The sequence below is a fragment of the Monomorium pharaonis genome, chromosome 4 (genome assembly GCF_013373865.1).
Source record: "Monomorium pharaonis isolate MP-MQ-018 chromosome 4, ASM1337386v2, whole genome shotgun sequence".
Lineage (NCBI taxonomy): Eukaryota > Metazoa > Arthropoda > Insecta > Hymenoptera > Formicidae > Monomorium > Monomorium pharaonis.
The window spans coordinates 26,251,299-26,275,013 of record NC_050470.1 but is presented as its reverse complement, the minus strand read 5'-3'; the positions used below and the strand labels follow the sequence as shown (position 1 = coordinate 26,275,013).

Genomic DNA, 23,715 nt, shown 5'->3' with positions numbered 1-23,715 from the left:
TATTGTGAATTTTGATTCATGGGCGTTGAAAATCTCGAGGTGGCGAAACGCGCCTTAACTACCGTCTTTACTTCTGACCCTCACGGTGCACCTCACCACTCACTCTCTCAAGATCAAGGTCAGCTCTCGGGAGATGACTGGACTCTTTAAGCGACGTACCTTTTCTTCGTTATCCGCTACGTTTCTCACTTCGACCCGTACACACAACACACTACGCACACATACCAAAGCTTGCTGTAAAAGTATTTTACACGGAAACACTTGTGCGAGAAACGACGCGTATAACGTGAACTTTAACGCACAGCCTTGCGAACAAGATAATAATGTAAAAATCTATAATGTATTATTAAAAGTATTATTAAAATTTTTGTAATCGCAGAGATTTTAATTATCGTGAAAATATTAATCTAATTATGAGACAATAGTTGAATATACATATATTACTAATTTGTCCGGAAAAATTATTAAGATATGAATTAAAATTAAAATATCTTTTGATTTTATATTAAACTAAGGATTAACTTTTTTTCAAATTTGTATTATTATCTTTATCGAAGATTTTCCTCGAAACGAGTCCTTTCTTAATGATCAATCATTTATTCTTTTATGTTAATTCCTAGCAAACAAGCGAATGATATGCAGCTTCCCCACGTGGCACTTTCTCATGTTCAGGCATGAGAGAGTAATGCTCGCTTACAAATCTAAATGCACGTAACGGGTAATTTACGGTAATTCTGATGAGACGAAAAGCGTCGCGTTACCGAGAGCAACGACGCTGAGTCTGGTTCTCGTTAAAGCTTTCCTCCAAAGCGACCATTAAATACCTGTACTGGCTGCCGCGTACCTAATCCCCGACGCACTTACACATGCTCTGCATCATCTGTGCATGATTCAATGGATTTATTATCTACCACGATGTTATATCGCGCGTGGGCGACCCATCGTCGCGACGACATTACCTTCGTACGATGCGGCCTAATACAGCTTTATATTTCCAAGTAATTCACAGTAAGCCTGCTCAACATGAGTAATCAGTAGAGGAGTATAATATATAATTTCGCATTATTAACATAATATATTGCAATTTACGAAGCGCATCACAAGTAACGCGTCTTAATCTGGATATTATTTTCTTCTTCAGAAAAGTTAAATATTTTCAATTTTTTGTATTAAATATTTTAAATGTTATAACAAATTTTGTCATTTAAAAAATTTATATATTTAGAATATAAATTTGACCTCCAAAATATTTGCAACAACTTTACATGTAATGTAATACTAAATTTTTTAATTGACTTCTAAATAATTACTTAAATGATTTCTGCATAAAAAAAAATTTTTTCTCGAAGAAACAAACAAAATACACGATATTGCCCATGAATCAAGAGTATTTTAATTGTATTACTTACGTAGAAACAGAGACAGATTTACAGCAAAAAGAAATGGTTATATGGCTTTATTTTTGTGTATAGTAATGTGTGTTCTCATTCTATATTTTCGCATATCTTATAAATACCACGTACTCGATGTATTTTATGCTTACACACATACAAAGACCTTACCATTCATGTAATATTAATACAACCGATTTTATTGCATTTGATCAATTTTATACACGTATAAAACGATTTTACTAAGGTATTTAAGAATTTATATGATCATGTGTGCATGTTTCGTGTGTGAATACAGTTCTGAAAATAATTTTGTTTAGACTATTAAAATGATTATGACAACCTTAAAGCTGGTTGCGCTAGAATTTAATAACGTTTTGCAACATTGCCATCATGCTTAAACATCTTTCACAATTGTTTTCATAACTCAACAAAATTATTTTCAGATCTGTATCCACACATAGCCAAATTTTTAGATGCTTTAGCAAAATTGTTTTTTCTGTGTGATATTATAATTAATAATAATTTTATAGAATGCTTCTTTTTGGAAGAAAATTCCGAAGAAAGAAATTGAATCATAAAGATGTCCTGTTCTTTGACATTTAAAACAGATTTAAAGCAGACGCATATATAGAAGCACAACTGCCGTTAAAACGTCTGCTTCTGATTATTCGAGCAGACGTCTCGCGCAATGAGCGGCAATGAGTGGCCGCCGAAAATAAATGTAACCGGATTTCGCATGCTACTCGATGAAGCAGTCGAGTATCGTAGTAGCGAGACAACTCTGTTGACAAACGATAGTTCGCGAGTCGCATCATCAGACGGATCGATTGACACGCTCGTCAATCTGTAAATAGAATTGATAAAACGCCCCGTCATTCCTGACTATAGGATGACTTTGCTATCGTCATTACTCCTGCCATTGTGTGTACAAGTTTCTGCGATGATACACTCACAGGAGAAGTTTCAGGTCATTGAGACATGTTTTCCCATTCAGCTATAGTGATTTCATTGCGATATTCTGCAACATAGAATGCAGTAAAAGCTTATGTTTTTGCAATGAGAGACTACACTTGAGTACTAATATTTTTATATTATTTTTAATTATTAAATTATTTTTATATATGTACCTAAAGAAGAAAGTGGTACTGTGGCTACTCGGAATATTTGTGTTATTAGGTGAGAAAGTCTAGTGATTACTTGTGAAATTTAAAATATCGATTATTAACGAACTTATTGTGCAAAATGTAAATGGAGAATCATAATACATCCTTCTCCTCTATATTATGTCGAATATGTTTTGAGCATTCTATTTTAAATCGTGTGAACTTGTAACGGAGCTTCTAGAGAAAAAGATACTGTTAGGTCCATCTGTTTAGTTGTACACTTAACGAATTGAACTTTTACAAGAAAATATGTAAAACTGCGTACCCGTAGGCGTTGCCCACGTTTCGAGCATAATTCACAGTAAGTCCTTGGCATTAAATATGTAAATGCTCGACGATCAGCAACGCGGGCGTTTAATTCGTCGGTGAATCGCCAATCGCGCGGATATCTCGTCAATTGGATTTCGAATGGCGTTCCATGAAATCATTGGCCGGTAATTAGGTTGCGCATAATGACGGCGACCAGACAAACAAGGTTCGTTTGTGCGCAAAAGGCGGACGCGACAGTCGATTAAATTATTATTAAAGATTGATTCGCATTTGCGCACGCTGCATTTACATGAAATTTATGAGCATGAGGTGAAATGACGAAGGAAATGACATTGTCAATACAATTAATGTGGAAAGCCCTCAAAATTTTTAAAAATAGATTTATACTCAAGGAAAAGTTTTCAAGCTAAAAAACGATTGTTTAATGCTTAGTTCGCGATTAACCAAGAAAAGTAAATTATTTAATAACTATTACATCTTAAGAAATGTAGTGAAAATGAAGTGACATCGAAATAATTATATTTATAATAAAAATATGAACGCAAATATTTATCTTTTGGCAAATTTCTTATAGTACACTTGAACTTTGCGTTTGGACTTACGTATATTCCAAGGAAATGTGAAATAATCACTACTCGCCTCGCACAAAACACATGCGACAGGAGGGAAAAGACTAGATAATACAGAAGTCGTTATCATAATACTCATTGTAATCATACGAGCAAGTTATCAGTACTAATATTTAATCTAGCTACTTGTCTTTTATTTTTTTTTTTCTGCTTATTGACATTCGCAGAATGGCGCACTGATGCATCCACTCTAATAAATTCAATACGCTCGATCAATAAGACTTTTTTTTTATCGATGAACGTTTTTACGTAACATAAATGGAAAGCTTATGAATGGTGGAATCTGGAACAACAAATACGTAACGTTTTGTCGGACTTTCTAACGGCGAAGGCAATTTCTAATTCTGATAAAGAATATCGCGAGGTGAAACGTCCGGGAGGTAGAGAGGAAAACTAGAAGGCATTAAAGTCGAAGTTTTCGCTTGCGCAACTTGCGAGTACTTACTAACGGCAACTGCCGCACATACATGTATTATACGCATTTGCCGTGTACGTACATATTGCTTACACGCACGCGCGGCGGATTGGGCACGTGTATGGCACTTACGTGCCAATGACTATAAACACCCGGAGCGATTGCTGAAGTAATTTGTACTGCGCGCGTGTCCGAGTACTCGCGCCACTTACAGTAATGGATATCGAACGGATTTCGAGTACCCAAGATTCTCTCTCTCTCTTTCTCTCTCTCTCTCTCTCTGAAGCGATTTCTTGCATACGTCGCCTTCAACTTCATCGTGCCGATAATAACGTTATTATCTGGCATATTGGCACGTCACTTTGCGGATGCCAAGAAATTGAAAGGAAACGGCGTGAACGTTGCCATTACCAACCATTTCGCTTTTTAATGCAATGTACTCCGCATGACGATATTTTCGCCCTGATGCATAATGCATAGGAATTAATATTAAACGTGATCTTCAATGCGGGCTTATTCAAAATTATTATTTTGTTTCGAGTTTCAAGCTGAAAAATTACATTTGATAATAAAGAAATTTGATTAAGTAAGCATTTACTCTGTTGGAATGTCGTTTCATCACGCCGGACCAGTTTGAAGTAGTTGCTGGTTATCAGCCGGTTCCATTTGGACAAAGTATTATAACTTGAGCGCGGGTTTATATTCTAGGGAGAAGAACTTCGACAGAGCGATTAAAGTCTAAACATGAGTTAATGAGACGTGAAAGAAATTCTTTCCTACCCAACAACACAAAATAGATTTCTGAAATATCGTCAAGTTATGATTATAAATTTTTTAATGACTCGAAAGTCTTATGAATTTTTACAAACGTGCTAAATTTGATTTGCATTTAGAACAATATTAGCATAACATAGTAGTCATAATTCTGTTTTTTCTTTTTTCAATTATTTTTGATTCTTGCTTCGATTAAAATAATGAGTCTTAAGGAATAATTTTTTACTTGACGGTATCTAGACCCAGTCGATGTGGCATGTTCAGGCAAATCTCTCTTAGGAATTCATATCTCCGAATATACTAGCAGAGGTTGTACCTTCTAAGCATTTATGTGTGCGTCGCATTAGTGCGTGTGCACCCACGCGCACGAGCGGTTGTGTGTTCGTGCAACAACAGTTCACGACTTCGCTTTTGTGTGAAGCTCGCATGGAGGCGGAGTCGATGCTTAGAGGGCTATAAAAAGAGAAAGCTGGACGGTATCCTACTATGCGTACACTCGTACGTACCTTTCGTGAGCGCACGAATGAAACCTCTGCGTATTGGTGTAGCGGGTGTGCCGGCCGGGCACGTAAAACGCATGACGCGCCTCAATCCGAACCCCGTCTCTTACTTCTCACTCTTTAACCGTGCCTTAATCATATTCCAAAATTCATGATATTACACGAAAAAGAAACTTAAGAAATCTCAGTTAATTTAAATTTTTCTGTTATTGCTAAAAATTGGTTATTGAAGAAAAATACATTTGCTACAAGATATAATTTTATCAGATAAAAGAAAATTAAGTTCTTTAACATAAATAGATTTGAAGTTGGCAGCTTTTCCTCAATATCTTACGTGTAGAATATTTAAATCGTAATTGTTTATGGAACGCCACCTCATATATTTGGTCCTAGCAGCAAATATTTTTGGTGCAACTGCTACATTTTAATAAATTGACCTTTGCAATATTAGCTATTCCTATTTTAAGGAATACATTTTATTATAAATAGCTGTATTAACTAGTTAGCTAACCCTTTCTCCACATGCACAGCTTAATAGATATTACTTTACGATACAAAAAATTATAAAAACACCCAAAAAATTAATTCATTCTTATCAATTCCGTTTTATTTGCTTCAATGGGAAAACTCTTTTAAATGATGCTTTCTACTTCCACTTTTTCACGAGAATCATGATTATGCGGGAAGCCGCGCGGAGATCCGGCGATTTTCAGCAATTCGTGCAACGTCCAAGTGTATTTTCTCGAATCTAGGAAATTGTTGCGTCATTAGGGACGTGTGCTTGGTGTACGAATCGCGTTGCGAGAGTATGAGAGAACGCGGCCGTAAAATGCACGACACGTTTATTTCTAAGAGCGTGCAGCACACGTCGTTTTTAACAGGCCGGTATGCCGTACGCCTAGAGCAACGACCAGTGTAATTATCGGATCTACTCCTACCTCTCACGAGTCCACACAAGTCACATTATCCATGGCAATGCCACGCCGAAACCGCGGCGGGAATATACGCGTACGCACCGACGGCATAACGGTGACCCACAAATTGGGCCTTTACCGAGAAGGGAAAATTATCCGGTATGGCTTCTCACTACGACGACGCGCGCTATTCCTCGGCGTCAGATCTGTGATCATGAACAAGTGACTCCTATCGTTTCCTCGTTCATGATAATACGTTATGGATATTGGAACGATTATTATTTATCCTACCTTATTGTAGCCGGGTCTGAACACAAACGTTTTTCTGAGGGGACTGCAAGCGGAGAGAGAAAAATTGGAATATTATGTTCTGATCTATACGCTATAAATTGATTTGAGGAAACTATTGGTTGTTTCAAGAAAATTAGATAATAGCATGTATACGCGCATACATAATTTTCTCTTTTTACTTTAATACATGCGTCAGCATTTATTTATACTTGCAAATCTTTATGCGCTCTAAATAATGTGCTTACATACATATTTAGAATATTTTTCTATTTCTTTAAATATTTCTCTTATAAATATCTTTGTTACCTCCGAATATGAAATAGAGATAAAATTTTTTTTTTCTAGCTGAAAATTACAATGCAATTCAATGTGTTTACGTTCTTGGCCCGTTTCATTTGCATCAGAATGCGTTTCTAATCTTCTCGCAGATGCGACAGGGATCAGCGATCTCCTTTAATTTCACCGTCGTGCACCGAAACGATAATCGACTTCTGATCGCATCTCTGATTACAATTTCGTCGAGTATTGCCGACTCGAGTTACGCTATCTTCGAGGTAACCGAGTCCTCGAGCAGTTGTCGGTCGTCCTTAATCGTTCGATTGGACCTAATTCGCCTTCATGACTATCTGTGTCGCCGTCTTCGTTGTTGGTTCAAGGCCGACGCACATTGAGGCGCGTCTAATTCGCCTCTTTGCGCGCGGCGTATCCTTTGACTGGGCCACAAGTAAAATAATGATCGTGCGCAGTTTGGCTTCGCAACCGCGCCATACTACGAAGATTCTCTCGATTTTATCGGCTCCCTGCCGAAACTTTCGACGGAGGGTACTCAGGTGTCCGCCATCTGCCGCCCTACGGCGAATTTAGCACCTTATGCACTCGTGCTCACCATCAGGACGGGTTTGCTCGCCACTTCTCGGCCTGCAACGTTTCCGTTTCTAACCGGAAAAAAATGACCATAGATATCACATGTGTATACATGTGTGTTTTAACTGTTACAATATGAGATCAAGGTTTGCGCTTAAAATGGAGAAGTTGTATGTTTTAGTAACTTTAGTTTGTGATTTATATAATTTCTCAAAAATAATTATACTTGTAGAACTTTAAAGCACGCAATACGCTGAGCCTGAGAAATGAGACACGGTTATTAGCAGTAAAATACAGTGATATCAATATTATTTCTTGTATGTCCTTTCATTTCTACAATTTAGGGTAATGAGAGGTTCAAATGGCAGACAAATATAGCGTTAGGCACTTTCCTCGATCCAGAAAACTTAAAACTACTCGCATATTATCGGTCGCCAGAAGCACGCAACCGAGTAAGGAATAATTTTAGGTTTTCGATAGCGATCGTCCGTTAATTTGCCGCAATAGAGAACAATTTGCGGCTCGACCTTTTTCTCGCGCGCGTGCTGCTGCAGCTGCGAGTATCACGAAAGCGCGCGAGCCCCGATCTCGTTTGCCGTCCTGGAAAAATTCAAAAGAGTCCGCCCGCGGCACGCGCAAAACGCGTCGTAGGGCCAGACAGAAATCTAAATCCGCCTCGAGCAACGTGTCAAAGCGGCCTATATTTCCGGAAGCGGCGGCGGCGGTGATGCAACCGTGAAGGAGAAGTGAAGCAGGTGCAGGTGCGCGCTAACAACGCGACTGAATAGCATACGCGGTGAAGATGAACGAGCTTGTTAGTCTCAGTTTTCCCTCTTGAACTCGTTGCTAGGTGTAAAATCAGTAACAGAAAAAATCTTTATTTTTCTCACGAAAGATTTTATCCTTATATACTCATTATATTTGTTATGTTTATTACATATTTTCTGTTATAAATAGCTTTTTTATTTAATGTTTTTCTTTAATTTTTTGCAATTTGTTGCGCAAATAGGGAGGGCAATAATTGATTAATAAAGAAAAACGTTTGATTAATAAAGAAAAACGTGATTTAACTTTGACCGTACTTGCTGACGATATCTTCTCAGGTGTTTGCAATGAACATTCCATTGTACTCGTATAGAGCCGGGTCAGTAGTGAATCTTATCGCGCTATAATAGCCGGTGTCTCGCTTAATGTGCACGTACGTTGCGGCTGGTGTACGGCAACGAAAATACCAGCGGAAATGCCGAGACGCTGAATAATTAAAGCGGGAAACATAACAGCGCCTAAGAGAGGCGTGCGCCTGTTCATCCGGCTGTTAAGCAAAGACTTTCGGCTCTGTATATTTAGCGCGACATCGATTCTTCCTGAAGAGAGACATCTTGCTCGACGACAGCGTTCATTATTCAAACAGCATATTGCAGAAACAGTCTCTCTTCTGAAACAGATCTAGGAAAAAAATTTTGATGATTCGTTTGTGTCTTAAATGAGAAGATAATGTTTTATTATTCATGAGAAGGTTTCAACGAGCAGGAGAATTTTTAATTTTATTCACGGGCATCGGCTTTACGATATTGATGAACTTACTTTTAGTAGCTGCACTTGAGAGATTTGACCTCGTAAAGCTGCTTGCATAAACAAAGATGCAATCGCTTCCAATCCTTTCTGAGTACAGAATATAAAAGTATAAAACAGAGATTTCATATTTTAGTAATAATTGACAAAAACTACTTAAAAATTGTTTATAAATAAACGGTTTAAAGTTACGTAATTATTTAATTAAACTTGAGAGAAAATTATATTTACTTAAAAAACGATGAAGTATTAAAAAACTATTTGTCTTAAAGAATATTATTCTATAAATAATTGAATTAATTATTTAATTAAACTTGGAAGGAGATAATTACTTAAACAATCATGAAAATTTACTAATGGGAAATTTAATAATGGAATATCGTTTATCAGTCTGATGTATCGAAATTGATGAAAAGTTATAGTGCAGACATCTAACAAGTTTTCGCAAAATGTTGATACAGTTTTCATCTGAAAACTGTATCAACATCCGTCGATAAAACAGATGGTAGTACAGCTCTTTGTTAGTAGAAGGTCTGGTTAAATATTAGTGTACCATTGTAGCTGTGAGAACAAGATATACAGTTATCTCAAATATTTGATGTTACCTGACTAAGATAATATTTTAATAGATTTTGAAAGAGATTAGTTAATAATTATCTTTTTTTTTCTTTTTTTTCTGTTATCTTTATTATGCATATACAAATTAATTTACATAAACAACATAATTACATTTTTGTTCTATTTAAAGTAAGCTATATAATTAAATGTAAGAGCAAGAAAGAAGAAAGATAAAAAGTATGAAAGATTTAGCTACGAAGAAGAAATCTAATGTATTGGTTGAGATTCTTATTATCTCACAAGATTTTTTAAATTATTTATATTCCTTATGACATGAATAATATATTCAACGAAATTTTTTGTATCATTATTATTTTAATTAATTATTTCTTTTAATTGTTCTATGATATTATAAATTTTGTTGTATTTTAATAAGAAGCAACTTGGGAATATTAAAGAACACAATTTATTTTGAAATTAAAGCTTTATTTTTTAAGTATACACTTTTTATATTCTGTAGAGAGTTCTATATGAAAGATTCGACTTATTATCAGATTTGTTAGTTATAGCGAATTTGATTGGACGCAGTAATGCGCATTGGTGCACATTAAAGCCGTCATTACACAAAACAATAGACACGTGTGATATGTATCTTATTTTTATACTTGAGTTAAATTAGTGTACAGCAATTTTAATGTTTATTAGTGCGTACTAGTGCAGTCCAATCAAATTTGCTATTAGATTAATTATTTTCATCTTGAAACTCGCGTTTCTTCTCTTGTCAGTTCTACAGCCACCCGAGTTTATTGTTCTTTTAAACAAAATGCGAGCAATTTGCAGAAAAACAAAATCAAAAGTGTGATTAAAATAAAAACCATTTTTGCAATTATGAAAATCATGTGATTAAGGTGTTTTATGTTAGTGTTTATAATTATTGCACTTTTTTGCAACTCAGACTCCTTTTGCTTTGTCAATTTTAATGTCTTTCAAAAAATTCATATAAAAAAAGTTTATATTATTCCTATTAAATAAAATCCGTATACACTCATAAATTTACCATTGACGAGCCAATTGGCAATAGAGTATTCAAAACATTTCTAGGAAACACAACTCTAATAGTACACAAATAATTATGCAACTCTAAAAATATATTTGCTAAGAATCTTTGGCAAAGCTTAAAACATGAAATAATCATTTAGAATAAGATTGAAAAAATAAATCATAAAGAAAGCATTTATCTTAGCGTTTATATTATTTGACATAGAAGTTGGACGTGACGAAAAACATGGAGCACACATAGAGAAAACATTAAGGGATTCTTGGCATGCAAATCAATACGTTCGGTATTCGAAGAAGAGTGACATACTTTATTCCGCCTAACTCTCATCGACCGGAAAATTTTGCGAGATTCTACAAGGAAAATTACGGCGAATCGGCGTTGCTCGTCTCACTGGCGGAGTTTTCGGTGTGGCGGTCGTTTTATTTATAGCGGAGGAGGTCGCGGTGCGTTCTAATAACTCCTCGACTCACCAGTATTACCAGCATATCCACATCGAGCTCATCTCGCATCGGATCCTAAAAATCATCCGTTAATAGATCGAATAACTAAAAAAAAAAGCACTTTTTGAAAATCGCCAACCGGTTTTCCATCAGTGCGATATAACTCGGGCATGTGTCTTGATCAGAGTTCTAGAGCCCCCTGGGAAGTGAACATGTGACTTTTGTACCGCCGAAGACTTGGCTAACAAAGTGATCGATTTGGTGTTAATATAGTGGAGTTGAAATTTCACGTGTCGCACATGATTGAAAAGTGGTTTATTGTTAGGCACATTGATTGAAGACCTTTTGCACAGATGTACAAAATACAGTGATTAATGACCACGTTTATTAGGATTAACATTTTCCAGAATTGCTCACTGAATTTTACGATCAGATTTATAAAAATCTTTAAAAATTACTAGAGAACCCAATACATATAAAACCATATATATTATCAAATTATAATTATTTTTAATAGATATCTTTATGTAGTAAAATAATCTCCAAATTTAACAAAAATGCCTATGTCAGATGTAATTAATATGGAACACTCAATGATGATAACTCAATGACGATCTATTTTAATTAAATTAAATTCTGTTTCGTAAAATTAAAAGTAAGAGTTTTGATTGATTAAAACATTTGAGTTAAAAATCGTAATGTTTTAATAATAATTGTAGAATTGATCACTTGTGCTTTAATTTACTTTTATCTTCGTTGCTAAAAATTGATGCTGATGAGTCAAGGTCAGGACTAGAGATTTATGTGTCTGATATACTCTTGAAGATGTCACAGACTGTTATACTAACTTGTCGGCATTGATCCAAAGATTGGACGATTCTGAAACAGCAATTTTCGATTTTCAGAAGGCAGTACATTGGATATTATTTATTCTCTTCGTTGAATAACGTCACTTATGTCAATAAAATTATCGTATATATGTAATTTTGTTGCGTTTATCATTAAATAATCTTATTAACATTAGTTTGTATTAAATCAAAGTGGAAAGTTTAGAAACAAGAACATTTTAAAAGTCAAAATTGACATTCATAGCGAAAAAAACTGATAAACTCGAAATCTATTCAAATTGTATTAAATAATAGGATTATAAACTTGAATTGAAAAATAAACTGAATCATAAATTTGAATGCAGTTTAAAAAGAATTGTTCATGATAAATGCCAAATATTATCACAGCATCAAATGCATATTGCATAGATATATGCAAAGCATATTTTTGCAGAATTTAATAAACAATTTTAATAACAACAAATATTTGACTGGTAAATAGTGTGAAAAACTGCCATCTGTCAATTTTTGCGAAAAGTAATAAATTTGCTTCTTAAATTTTTAATCGAGTGTCTGAATTTGGCGAGCGATCTTGTTTCGATGCATCTATTCCATGTGGTACGTGTGTGTGTCCGTGTATTTGTGTCGAGCAAATTAAATGAAGGTAAACGCTAGGTCGTGATAAATGTGGCTCCGAATCAGAACTCGACGAATCTCGTGTCGGAAGTTGACGGACTTGCGAAGCTGACGAAAACTGCTCCAGTCGACTGGAGACGCGCGTGGCAGATACCTTCGTCTCTCCAGTGACAACGCAATATCTTTGGTTTACCTGCCGATCGCCGTACACCAACTTTGGTTTTTCAAGATGGCACATCTACGGCGCCCAATGAGGCAGCAACATTACAAGCCTTTCGGAAGAAGAAGGGTAAATTAAACATGTTTATATTATTTTTACTTATTGTGAATTAACGGGGCGATGTGTACAATATCACTGTCCAGAAATCTATTTTTGAGGCAAACTGACCTCGATGCTCAAATATCTAATGAAACAGTAACTGTATCCTGCGATCACTGAAAATTCTCGTAATTGTAACAAAAACGTCTTGCAATAGATTTCTTGCAATTGTTAAGAGAATATCAAAATTGAAATATTTAGTACGTGAATAAAGATTTATTGATAAAAATGTCAGTTTGAGAATATTGTATATTTTATAATAACGAAATATACAATGAGAAGTCGCATGTGTGAAATAGATATGTCTAAGGGATATTTTATTTAGTCAAGAAATTTTTATTGGGAAGTGCCACTTATTCGTGAAATAGTATTATAGATAAATATTTATAAAAGCGAATACCAATTTGAACGCGAGCATGCGCGTTCTATATCTGCAAGCACAATGCTCCTAAATTTTATTTTTGTGCCACGTGACCGCGATGAAAGGAGCTGCCGTCACGCTTGTATAGTTCGCCGATCATTTATTTATGAACTGCGATTTCGAGATCGAAGCTGTTACCCCGCATATATCTATAGGGTGTCCCGGAGTTTTCATATCTTTTTTATCTACAAAATGACCGTACAAATGTTGAATTTACTTTTTTTTGACGAATGAAACATATCTACAAAATATAAAAAATTAAATTTATTAGAATATAAATGAAATCAAGTTCTAAAATCCCGAACATTCAGGTTTAAACGAAAATGGTGAAACCTTAGGGAGGGAAAAAGAAATATGAAATAATATCTGCAGTAACCTTTAGAGTTGACTGCAATTTAGACTGCAGAACCGAAGGACAGCAGACTAAAAGCGAAGGGGGAGGTACGCGCACGCACCCTGCGTGACCTACATAGTTGACCTAGATTTGCAATCGGATGAAACCGACTGCAGAAAACAGCTTAATTCTACACGTACACAAATTTTTTTTTTCACATTTTTTCATATTTTATTTTTATTGCTGTTATGCAAAAAAATTTATAAAGTTATTTAACAAAATTTTTTAGTACGGACATTAAACAATCATATATTAAATATTCACAGAAAACGGGAAACGTTATTAGGAAACGTTGAAAATGTTACTATTTGCATAATTCTTTGTAGCGTAGTTTTAAATATAGGACCAACAATTTAGACAAAATTTATTGTTAGCAATTAGGGAAATTAAATAATGGTTCGTGATCGAACAGTAGTACAACAGCATGTAGCACAATGGATGCCGTGGATCGACGCAGCTCGAGATAAGAGTAATAATCTTTTTTATCTATAATATTTTCTCTGTTTATAACATATGGGACACTTATAAGATTATACCGTGAATAAAAATGGATTGGCTTTAAAAAGAAATCAGCATTGTCTCATTCCAATGTGATCCTAACGATAATAAAAGCGACCAACTGGGTAACATATCAGAGGATTAAACGATAAAAGAATGCTGCGTGTTATTCATCGCATATTATTATCAACACGCAAGATTCACACAGATAAAAATTAATTTTTCACAGTTGTGCAACAAGGAAAGCTTAAAATTTTCCGTAATTTGTCTGGCGGTAAATAGATTATGTCAATAATATTTTTATTGAGCTTTTATAACTAAAGTAATTTTGTTAACTTGATTATATAAAAAAAATGTATTCCCTCTTTTTTTTTTTGTTTTCTGCGTGTCTTCGGTGATTCGACTCTCTTACGATTAGACAGTTAGTCTTGAGCAACGCTGTATGCATGTACACCGGGTAGGACACGTTGCCGTCAGGGTGCAGTGGCCTGGCGTTGTCGTGCGGGTCGCACTCCGGGTGGTTTGCGGAGGAGGACGCGGCGGAGCTGAGAACGGAGCACCCCTCGGATCGATATAGAAACGGGGGTGTCGTCCGACCATCCTCAGTGGCGCCCGCGTACGGACGAGTCACAAAATGGCATTGCCAGAGAAACGGCGACCCGGCCAGAAGGCGCACACGGTCGCACGTACCATGTAGAGTCAGTCTGTGCATCACCACCTCCGAGTATCGCTCTCGCAGTTTACCGTATCTACCGCTACCGCGAAAGCCCGCGCGGCAGTGAAGAGGGTGATAGCGTGCCGCGAACTAGCATGATGCAATTCGAGCTTGTTTAGGGGATGATTCTTTTGTTTTTAACGCGATTGAAAAAATTCCCTAAATTCTTTATGGTAGAATTTTTCTTGGAGAACGTTTTCTAGTGATATTGCAGTGATCGTATTGAAAAGAAACAGTGCAAGTTTAGTATTTTTGAAATAAGGTGCTCCCTCATGTTGAGGAAAAAGAAGGGTTGTCAAGATGAGAAAACGTGATTTATTTGGTGCTAGGATTTTCTTGTGGGAGAAGGTTCGTATAAAGGGATATGGCGTGAATAGTAGAGGATGGAATAACAGGGCAAACGCAGGCGTCTGTAGGTGAAAATTGACAAGACTGATCGGAACTATTTGTCGATCGACCAGCAGAATTGGAATGTGGTAACTGCACTCGAGGTTGCATGATGTCGTTGACCTGCTTTCAAGCGCTATACGGTGCTGTGGTGTATCATCGGTTTAGCGACTTTAGCGCGGGTCATGATGAAAAATTTTGATTTGTGAAATGGGTTTTATTTACTATATAATTTACTGTTTATCGACGTTTCTTGTAGGAATTATTTTTATGGATTAATGAAAGGGTAATGGCTTATTAAAAAGATGGCTTATTAATCTGCAAAGTAATTGAGTTTTAGTCCGATATTTCGTACAGTATTATCAAAAGAGAAGAAAAAAGCTTCAAATCAGAATTAAAAGGATGCTAAAAATTAAGTTGACAGATACTTATTGTAATGGTTATTCATTCTGTTTGTTTAGCTGAAGATATATAGTTTTTAAGAAAAAAGTGTAACATCGTAAATGAAACATATATTGTGTGAAAATTCTTATTTTATCTTTCATACTGATAGAAATATTGGAAATTACTCTTTGATACATTTTAAACAAACTACAAATATTTTTGAATAAAGTTCTTTCCTTTTGTAATTTTATGACCATTTAAATTAAACCACACAATTTAAATAACCATATCTGTCTTTTTTCTCTGTTTCTTTCTTTCTTTTATTTATTGTTTATATACATGTGTATATAATTTTTTATTGTACATTTCAACCAGACAATGAATTCAATTCAAAGATACGGATTTCTAAGAGGGTCAGCAGTATCGATTATCCAGGAATAAAATTGATAATTCAAGAATCGATTTCGTGTTTCCTCGAATTACACTTTCACGGTTGAATAACGAATCTAATGACGAAGTTATGGTAAAATTATTTCTTTGGATTATTTAATTATCCAGATAGATGGGGCGATCGGAGAATTGCGTGACAACTTTTTTCTGAAATTGCTTCACAACTCTAATCCAATTGTTATTTTTCCACTTTAATTGTATGTTAGCGCTGTCTCTTTTTTCAAAGGTGCGGCATGTTTAGTAAATGAAAAACGTAAAAGCCTCACCTTTTGTGAAATATTCTAGATAAATTACACAGTAAATTAAATTTCCAATTTTTTAATATGTATCTTATTGCAACTTATGTGCAAAGTAACAGTTTATTTTAACTACACATTTATTTTAACAGTATTTTATTACGTAAAACAGTATTTATTTAGATAAATTTTATATTTTAAAATTAGTTACTTTAATTTGTTTAAAGAAAATGTATTCTATTTACAACAAAGCAACATTTATCTTTTAATAAGTTGTATATCATTCAAATTTAGAGATTTTTTTACATTCTTTTAGATTAAAAAAATTATATAATATATATTACAATACGCGTTGTAGTTATTTGAATTGATTGAGTTTCTTTGCAACAATAGGAGACTAAGTCAAATAATTATTGGATTGCTGAATTTTAAAATTATTTGTTCCAAAAAACTTTTCCTTAATACAAAATTGTATGAAAAACGGTAACTGCGTATGATTTTCTTGCTTGTCTAACTGAGATTTTCCAATAATCGATCTTTATAAAATTTAAATTTTATATAAAGAATTAATTTACATGAACATCATTGAAAACGGCTTTTGATCTTGTCTATCTTGAGGACTTTCAGTTACAGAGATAATTAATTGAAAAATTTATCGACAAAATTAATTGTAATGCAAACGATTGAATTAAATAAAATATAACAATAGACGAATTTTAAAAGCCAATTTGAAAATTTGTGTTATAATAAATCTTATTATATATATGATTATATTTTATGTAATATAATAGGTAAAAATAATTTTAAATTACGTTTATACATTGAAATTAAAATTTGTATTAAGTCTTTTCGTAAAATCACTTTTTAACATATTTTGTTATGTAGAACATACATAATTAACCTATTAAAAGTTATTATAACTTATTATAACTTATTAAAAGGATTTCTAAATAAGAAATTTCTACATTACTTTTTTACGTAATATTTAGTATTTGCGTCTTAGACATTTTTTAATCGTGAAAATTGATTATCGCAATTGAGTTAAATTATTCACTTGAAAGAAATTGATATACAGAATCTTGTTGCGACATTTGATGTTTCCATATCATCTAATCTAATAAAATTATCAAATTGCACAATTAATGAAATTTTTGATTGTGATTATGAGTATAAGTGAATATTTTAATAAAACATTCGCTGAACATGTGCTCCAAGTAGTGAAACTTAATATCATTTGAATTATATAGAAATAACAGATTAAACTTACATTAAGTGCATTTTCTGTGATTATTCAAATTTAATAAGATGATGTTACTTGAATTAGACTTTACAATAATTTTATCTTTATTTGAAAATCACCGAAAGTTAGTACAAATGTCTCCGAGAAATAATAACTTTTCACTTTTTGATTTGAAATGTTACAATATATCTCGTTAACTCTTTAACTTAATGTATCTCATAAACTCTGTAATAATTATTATATTATATAAATAAATAATAATTAACTTTTGGCAAAAAACAATTAAAAGTATAAAAACTTTTATACTAAAATATCTTGTTACAACTATAGATAGAAACTACTGTTACAATTCATTATTTATTTTCGTCAACGTTGATGTATGAGATACTTATATCTTCTATCTCATATCTCTTTGCTTTGTAATTTATTGATGCTTCGTGCTTACGTATTTTCGACAATATGGGGCAGACAATTTTAGGGAGTGGCATTAACTTCTTCGTCGTCCTTTCAAGCTTTCTTCACGAACAAATTTGACTGGGTCAATTACAGAAGGTAGATTTAGGGAAAGTTTCGTTCCGTCTTGTTAATTTTAGAATATTGTATGATACATTTTTATGTAATAGCATGTTGCAATATATAGACTTAGAAGTCAATACTATGCTAAATATAAAAGTTGATTGCTATCTAGACAGGATGACTTTCAAAGCAAATTTTAAGAGTTTTTAAAAGATTATACTTAAATATAGAAAATTAAGATTTTATATACATATTTGTTTATATGTGAATTATATGTATATAAATTTCTATAAGTTTTTTTGTCGAATAAATATTTTTTAAGTATAAATTTATATATAAATCATGTTTTATAAAACGTTCCTAACTATAATCGAAATATTTCAATTCATTTAACAGTTGAATTAAAAAATTCTTTATTTAAATAAATGTACCAGTTATGTAAAAAAAGTTATGTACAATGTTATAACGATAAAGTATTTATGATAACATTGTATAGTTCTATAGCTACAGCTCTAATTTAAAGTATTATTATATACTTCTGTTCTAAATTATAATTTGACACTTTATTTATTATTGTATTATTGTAATATTACGTCAATAGATACAAACGCAAAATTTTAATTGTTAATAATTAAGTCGAAACATTTCTTAATTTGATATGCAAGTGTCTCAGTAAATAACGCCTGCGTTTGTCCAATACAATTTATATCTTTTATTTATTATTACTTTTTATTACGTTTGTACAGTCCACTCAAATAAAAATCAAAATTACACTGTCTTGCAGAGGGCTTTTAAAAAAGTGAATATTTCGAATTGGATCTCTTCTTGTTCGTCATGAACACAAAACATACTGCAGCTTGTCATCATGGGGTGATGATGACAATCTCTCAGAAGTAGAGAAAAATTCAGTATTTGGATGGCTTGCAAACGAAAGCGAAAAAAGCTTGAAATACGACGTACCTGAGGAAAGCCATCCGAAACCCTGTGCCATTCAGCATGGCATAGCGGTGTGAATTCAAATATCAATATATAGACAGTAATATAGACAAGTATTTTGATGAAATAGCCATGCGGTAGCGTGGATTGAGTGAAAGTTTAGAGCATTAGTTTGATAAATTTCGGCTCCGAATCGGGGGCGAAGGCGGATTAAGTACCATCAGAAGAACAGCTCTGGCATCCATGGTGGTGAATCCCGGCGATGATCGGGTACAATCAACACAATTCCGGCTACAACAAGCTATTCACTCAGGTACATCGACAAACGCCAATTCCTATTAATTTTTTGTTATACGACAAGCAAAAAGAGTATTAGGTTGTTATTAGAAAACATTACATTTTTCTATAAATTCATGTTATCGATTCAGACACAATTCTATTTTTGTTATAGTAATTAAAATGTATAAAATAAATCAGGCAAAGTTTGGCACTGCGTCATTTTTTTTTATAATCATTGTTTTGATCTTATCTCTTTTTAAATGCTATTATCTATTTGCTTCTGGTTTATTATTTCTTTTTCTTTCGATCTCTTTCACCTATCATTTTTCGCAAGACTGTAACAAATAGAAATATGTTTGTAGAATAATAGTATTTATCTTTTTATTTCCTCCTATCAAAAGGATAATTGTAATTAAACTTAAACCTATCAAGAGATCTATATAGCAAGGAAGGTCTCCGTATAAAAATAACAGATTATCGTGACCGTACTTTGAGCAAGGAGGCGCAAGGAAGAGTGTTCGATCGCGTCAAAGACGCGCCGTTTCCTAGACGTATAGGATATTTCGCAGTATATCGTTTAAAGCTCATATTAGGCAACGTGGCGTAAAACAGAGGCAATCATCCGTGCTATCGTTGCAGCACAGCGATTTACGTCCATCACGCGCTCGATCGAGGTTCATTTTCTTTTTTTAGTATGAAATCAAGCTTTGCGAAGTCGGTTGGTATGCTCTACTGGCCTTGGAGCTACAGACTTTATCCTTGGTGCACATCCCTTGTCATATCTGTCGAGATGTTGCTAACGAGATTCTGTAGAAAAGCCTCCATTTGAGACATCGATGATAATCTAGAATTTGCATTTTTTATTCCATTTTATTTTAGTTGAAAACAAATCTCTTTCTATTTTATCATTACTGAATTTTATTTACATTGATTAATTTTTATTAGAAATGAGGTTAATTGATACATTTTAAATAGCTAACTTGTTTACATAAGTTGTGGTATTATCAGTAATTATTTTCCCAAAAACGTTCTTCTTTCGAGCAAACGAGACGACTTGAGTTGTGTACAAACTTGGTATGATTGTTTTGACTACTTATCGAATTAATGTTTAGATTTAGTTCTTAGCTTAGTTCTTAGCTTAGTTCTTAGCTTATATATATGAGCGACAGATATTGACATTTCTCGTTTTACTGTGCAATAACGTGAAATAATTACGAACGCGTAACTGAGTTTTTCAATTAAGTACTTCAATGTGTAGCAATATTAAAAATAAGATCTTCAAAAGACAAGTAGGCGTTACAACATGTGGTCATTCGAATGTTAAAAGAGTTACAAGAGTATGTGTGCGTATACATGAATTCTTTCTCTTTTAATGCCTTATAAATATATAAGATAACAAATATGCCTACATAATTATATTTTGAACTTTATACAATTTATAGGATAACAATAGAAGATCTCTTTTGAGAAAAAGAGATAAGATAAATTAAAATACATAATACAATATTCTAGAAAAACATTTAATTAAGTATATTTTATAATTGTAATATTCTTTTAGAATATTATGATATATTTCCTTTATATATCGATCTGTTCTATCAAACGTTTTTTAATTTGATAAAAGTCAAAACGCTCGAGTTTTTAGAAACGTATATAGATATTTATATATTTATAAGAGCAAAACATAGTCGTAAAGGTCGTTGGCATGGCTACTATGTGTCAACGAGTGAGTCATTCGTCGGAAAGGTTTTTTGAGAAAAGAAGAATTCTATAAAAATAATATAAGTAACTGTATTATTGCTAAAATAGGTGACTGTGATTAAATTAATTGAACACTTAAGCAAAATTTAATATAATTTTACAGAGCTGAGAGAATAAATAATATAAAATAAAATTTTTATTTCTTTTTTACGCGATTTTAAATATATAATTAAACTGTAAAATAAAGAACATAATCTTTTCTAAATAAAATTTCTTTGAAAAGCGATGTGTTCTAAACAAACGAAAATCCTGTTTATATTAAATAAAGATATTTAGCCTTTTCTTTGTACCTGCAACGCTCTTTTATCTCGCTGCTGTGAAATAACTATTGTTAACATAAAAATAATTTTACAGGGGAAAAATTGATATAGGAATCTTATTTTCATTAAATAAAAAATTATAATTTATTTTAACAGAGAAACTATAGTAGCGAGTTTAACAAATTTGTAAAAAGATGTCTCCAAAATAAAAATTTTAGAGCTTATACGAATTCGCTACATTTAATATATAATCATATTTGTAGATGTAAGTATTTGACACTTGAGCAACATTCGTAATTTTAAATTAATTAAAATAATAAATTAATAAAATTGCTGACTTTTCTCATTAATATGTTAATCAAAGTTCATGCTGATCTTAATTTCTTGCTTATGACTACGAACATCGTACATGCGTAAGTCTTCCTTCCTGTACCCGATCGATTCATTTAATTTTAACAGGAACTAATTAACTTGCTAGACTGATTTTCTTTGTTACAAGGTAATCTACGTCGATACTTGTAGGGCGTGATAAACGTAATGAACTACGTCATAGGACACTTTATCTCGTTCACGGTCTCGCGGACAAAGTCACAGTTAACATTGTACAGAATAAATACTGTTTAAATGTATTATTTTTAAGGGAATAAAATTTTTTCTTTGAAATATCTGATTTGAAAAATATGAAAGATATTTCTAATATTAAATTTTACAAAGCTCACTACGCGAGTAGTTTTATTAAAGTTAAGATTTGAGTTAAATATTAAAATTATTGGACAACATGCATTAATATGGAATGCTCGATAGAATAGATTAATTATTTCAAAATATTGTATATATTATATATTATAGTAGAGAGATAAATTAATATTTGAAAATATGTGATATTGGTGGTTAGGATAAAATAAAAAAGTTTTTGACAAAATTGTTTAAGTTTTACGAGAAACTTTCGAGATTTTATAATAAAAGTTAAAAGAGTTCTGAAACAACATTTAAAATCATTATTGCAAAAAATAATGAATTCATCATAATTGTCAAATACGAACTAATTAATACTTGTGTAAAAAAATTTCTTTAAGTTTTCCAAAACTTCTTTATTATCTATGTAAATTGGCGGATATAATGGATGACTTGTCTGTTCTTTTAGGGCTCGGCGGATTCGAACTACTCGCAGCCGAGCTCGGATCTTTCGCTGGACGAGGAGAAGGAAAGCTTGCGACGCGAGAAGGAGAGGCAGGCCCTCAATCAACTCGAAAAAGCCAGAGTAAGACATTGATCCTTCGCTCCACTTTGTTTCGTTTTTCGTGCCGTTCTTATATTTTTTTTCCGTACGTGCTAGATCACTGTTTATTGATCGAGTGGGTGTCTCATCATCGCCGTCATATTTCCTCACTGCATTATAAACATCATGAAAATTCATGAGAAGCGACATAAGTGTGGACGCGTTTACAATTTCGAGACAGGTAGAAAGAAAAAGAGACGATAAACTCGGCGAAGTGCCAATCGGACACTTCGCGAAACTTCTTCTCGCGTTCGTAGTCCGAGCCATAAAGATAAATCTATGGGAATATACGATCTATGATCTGTACGAGTGCTACGGCTTTAACGCGGCAGTAATGCTTAAATGCAGCAATAATGTCGGCACTCACGTGTCGAGAAGTATTTTATGAGGAGCACGCGCGAGAAATTTTTCTAAGTATTGACACATTTCGTGGATTATTTGACTTTATTAGGAGTGAATTTCGTTCGTAAATTTATAGCGTAATCGTAAACATACTACACGTAATCGCCAATCATGAATCTTACTAAAATATGTTCTTCTGCACCTAAAATTTTATTACGAAACTAAGGCTCAAACTGAGTACATTTTCGTAATAATTTCTTTGTAATATTTTAAAATTCTTATTAGCATCATTATTATTAAAATGTTTTTTAATTTAATTTGTGATATTATTATTCTTAACTTCAGTTTGGGAGTGTGCTTCAAGATTGGCAAACATTATTGCCGGCGCGGTTTTGCACAGAATTGAAGAACGTATAAAAATTCAAATAGATACTGATGTCATAGAATATTCAAATAGAAATTTATGTCACTCACATATGGATCTAGTTTCTTATTATTGTTTAATTGCGAAGTAATAAGATATTTATACTATAATACACTTTTTTCTTCTCTTTCTTATGTCACAATATTGCATTATATTTACCTTTGTATACATTCGAGAATAAGGGATTCAATCGAAAATCTTCGCTCGCGCCGAATGCGTTATATAACGACAGATTGTAGGATCAAATGGTAAACGCGGATGAAATCATAAAATAGCACGAACGTCAAATACGAGGATCTGATCGACTTTAGTCTTCTTCGGCTTAACGGTGAACGGATATTGATTGGCGAGAGACGACCTTCGAGGGATAGAGCTTGTCGCAATAAAAATGAAAAGCTTCCCGCAATACTCTTTTATTCTTTATTGAAGCGACGTTGTCACCAGCAAAATGCGTCCACGCATAAGCTGACAATGTGTCGATCGGCCGTGAAGCTCGTTGCCGGTGTGGCCGGCTTTTATTTTCCATTCCATACACGCGATATAGTTATATGTGTTTATGTATACGTC

At 33.3% G+C, this 23,715-nt stretch overlaps 1 protein-coding gene across 5 annotated transcripts in view; it reads left to right on the top strand.

The window, feature by feature from the left end:
• The first annotated feature begins 12,165 nt into the window (after positions 1–12,165).
• LOC105839847 (voltage-dependent L-type calcium channel subunit beta-2) overlaps positions 12,166–23,715 on the top strand; it is a 29,422-nt gene continuing 17,872 nt past the window's right edge. The window contains exons 1-3 of one of the 5 annotated variants that reach the window (XM_012686442.3): positions 14,591–15,002; positions 18,652–19,116; positions 22,248–22,364. In XM_012686442.3, the coding sequence (XP_012541896.1) occupies positions 19,066–19,116; positions 22,248–22,364 (168 nt within the window). In that variant the 5' untranslated portion in view covers positions 14,591–15,002; positions 18,652–19,065. Of the gene's footprint in view, positions 12,597–14,589; positions 15,003–18,651; positions 19,117–22,247; positions 22,365–23,715 lie in introns of those variants that run through there. The other 4 variants (XM_012686443.3, XM_028189111.2, XM_036285699.1 and 1 more) reach the window with 4 other exon arrangements.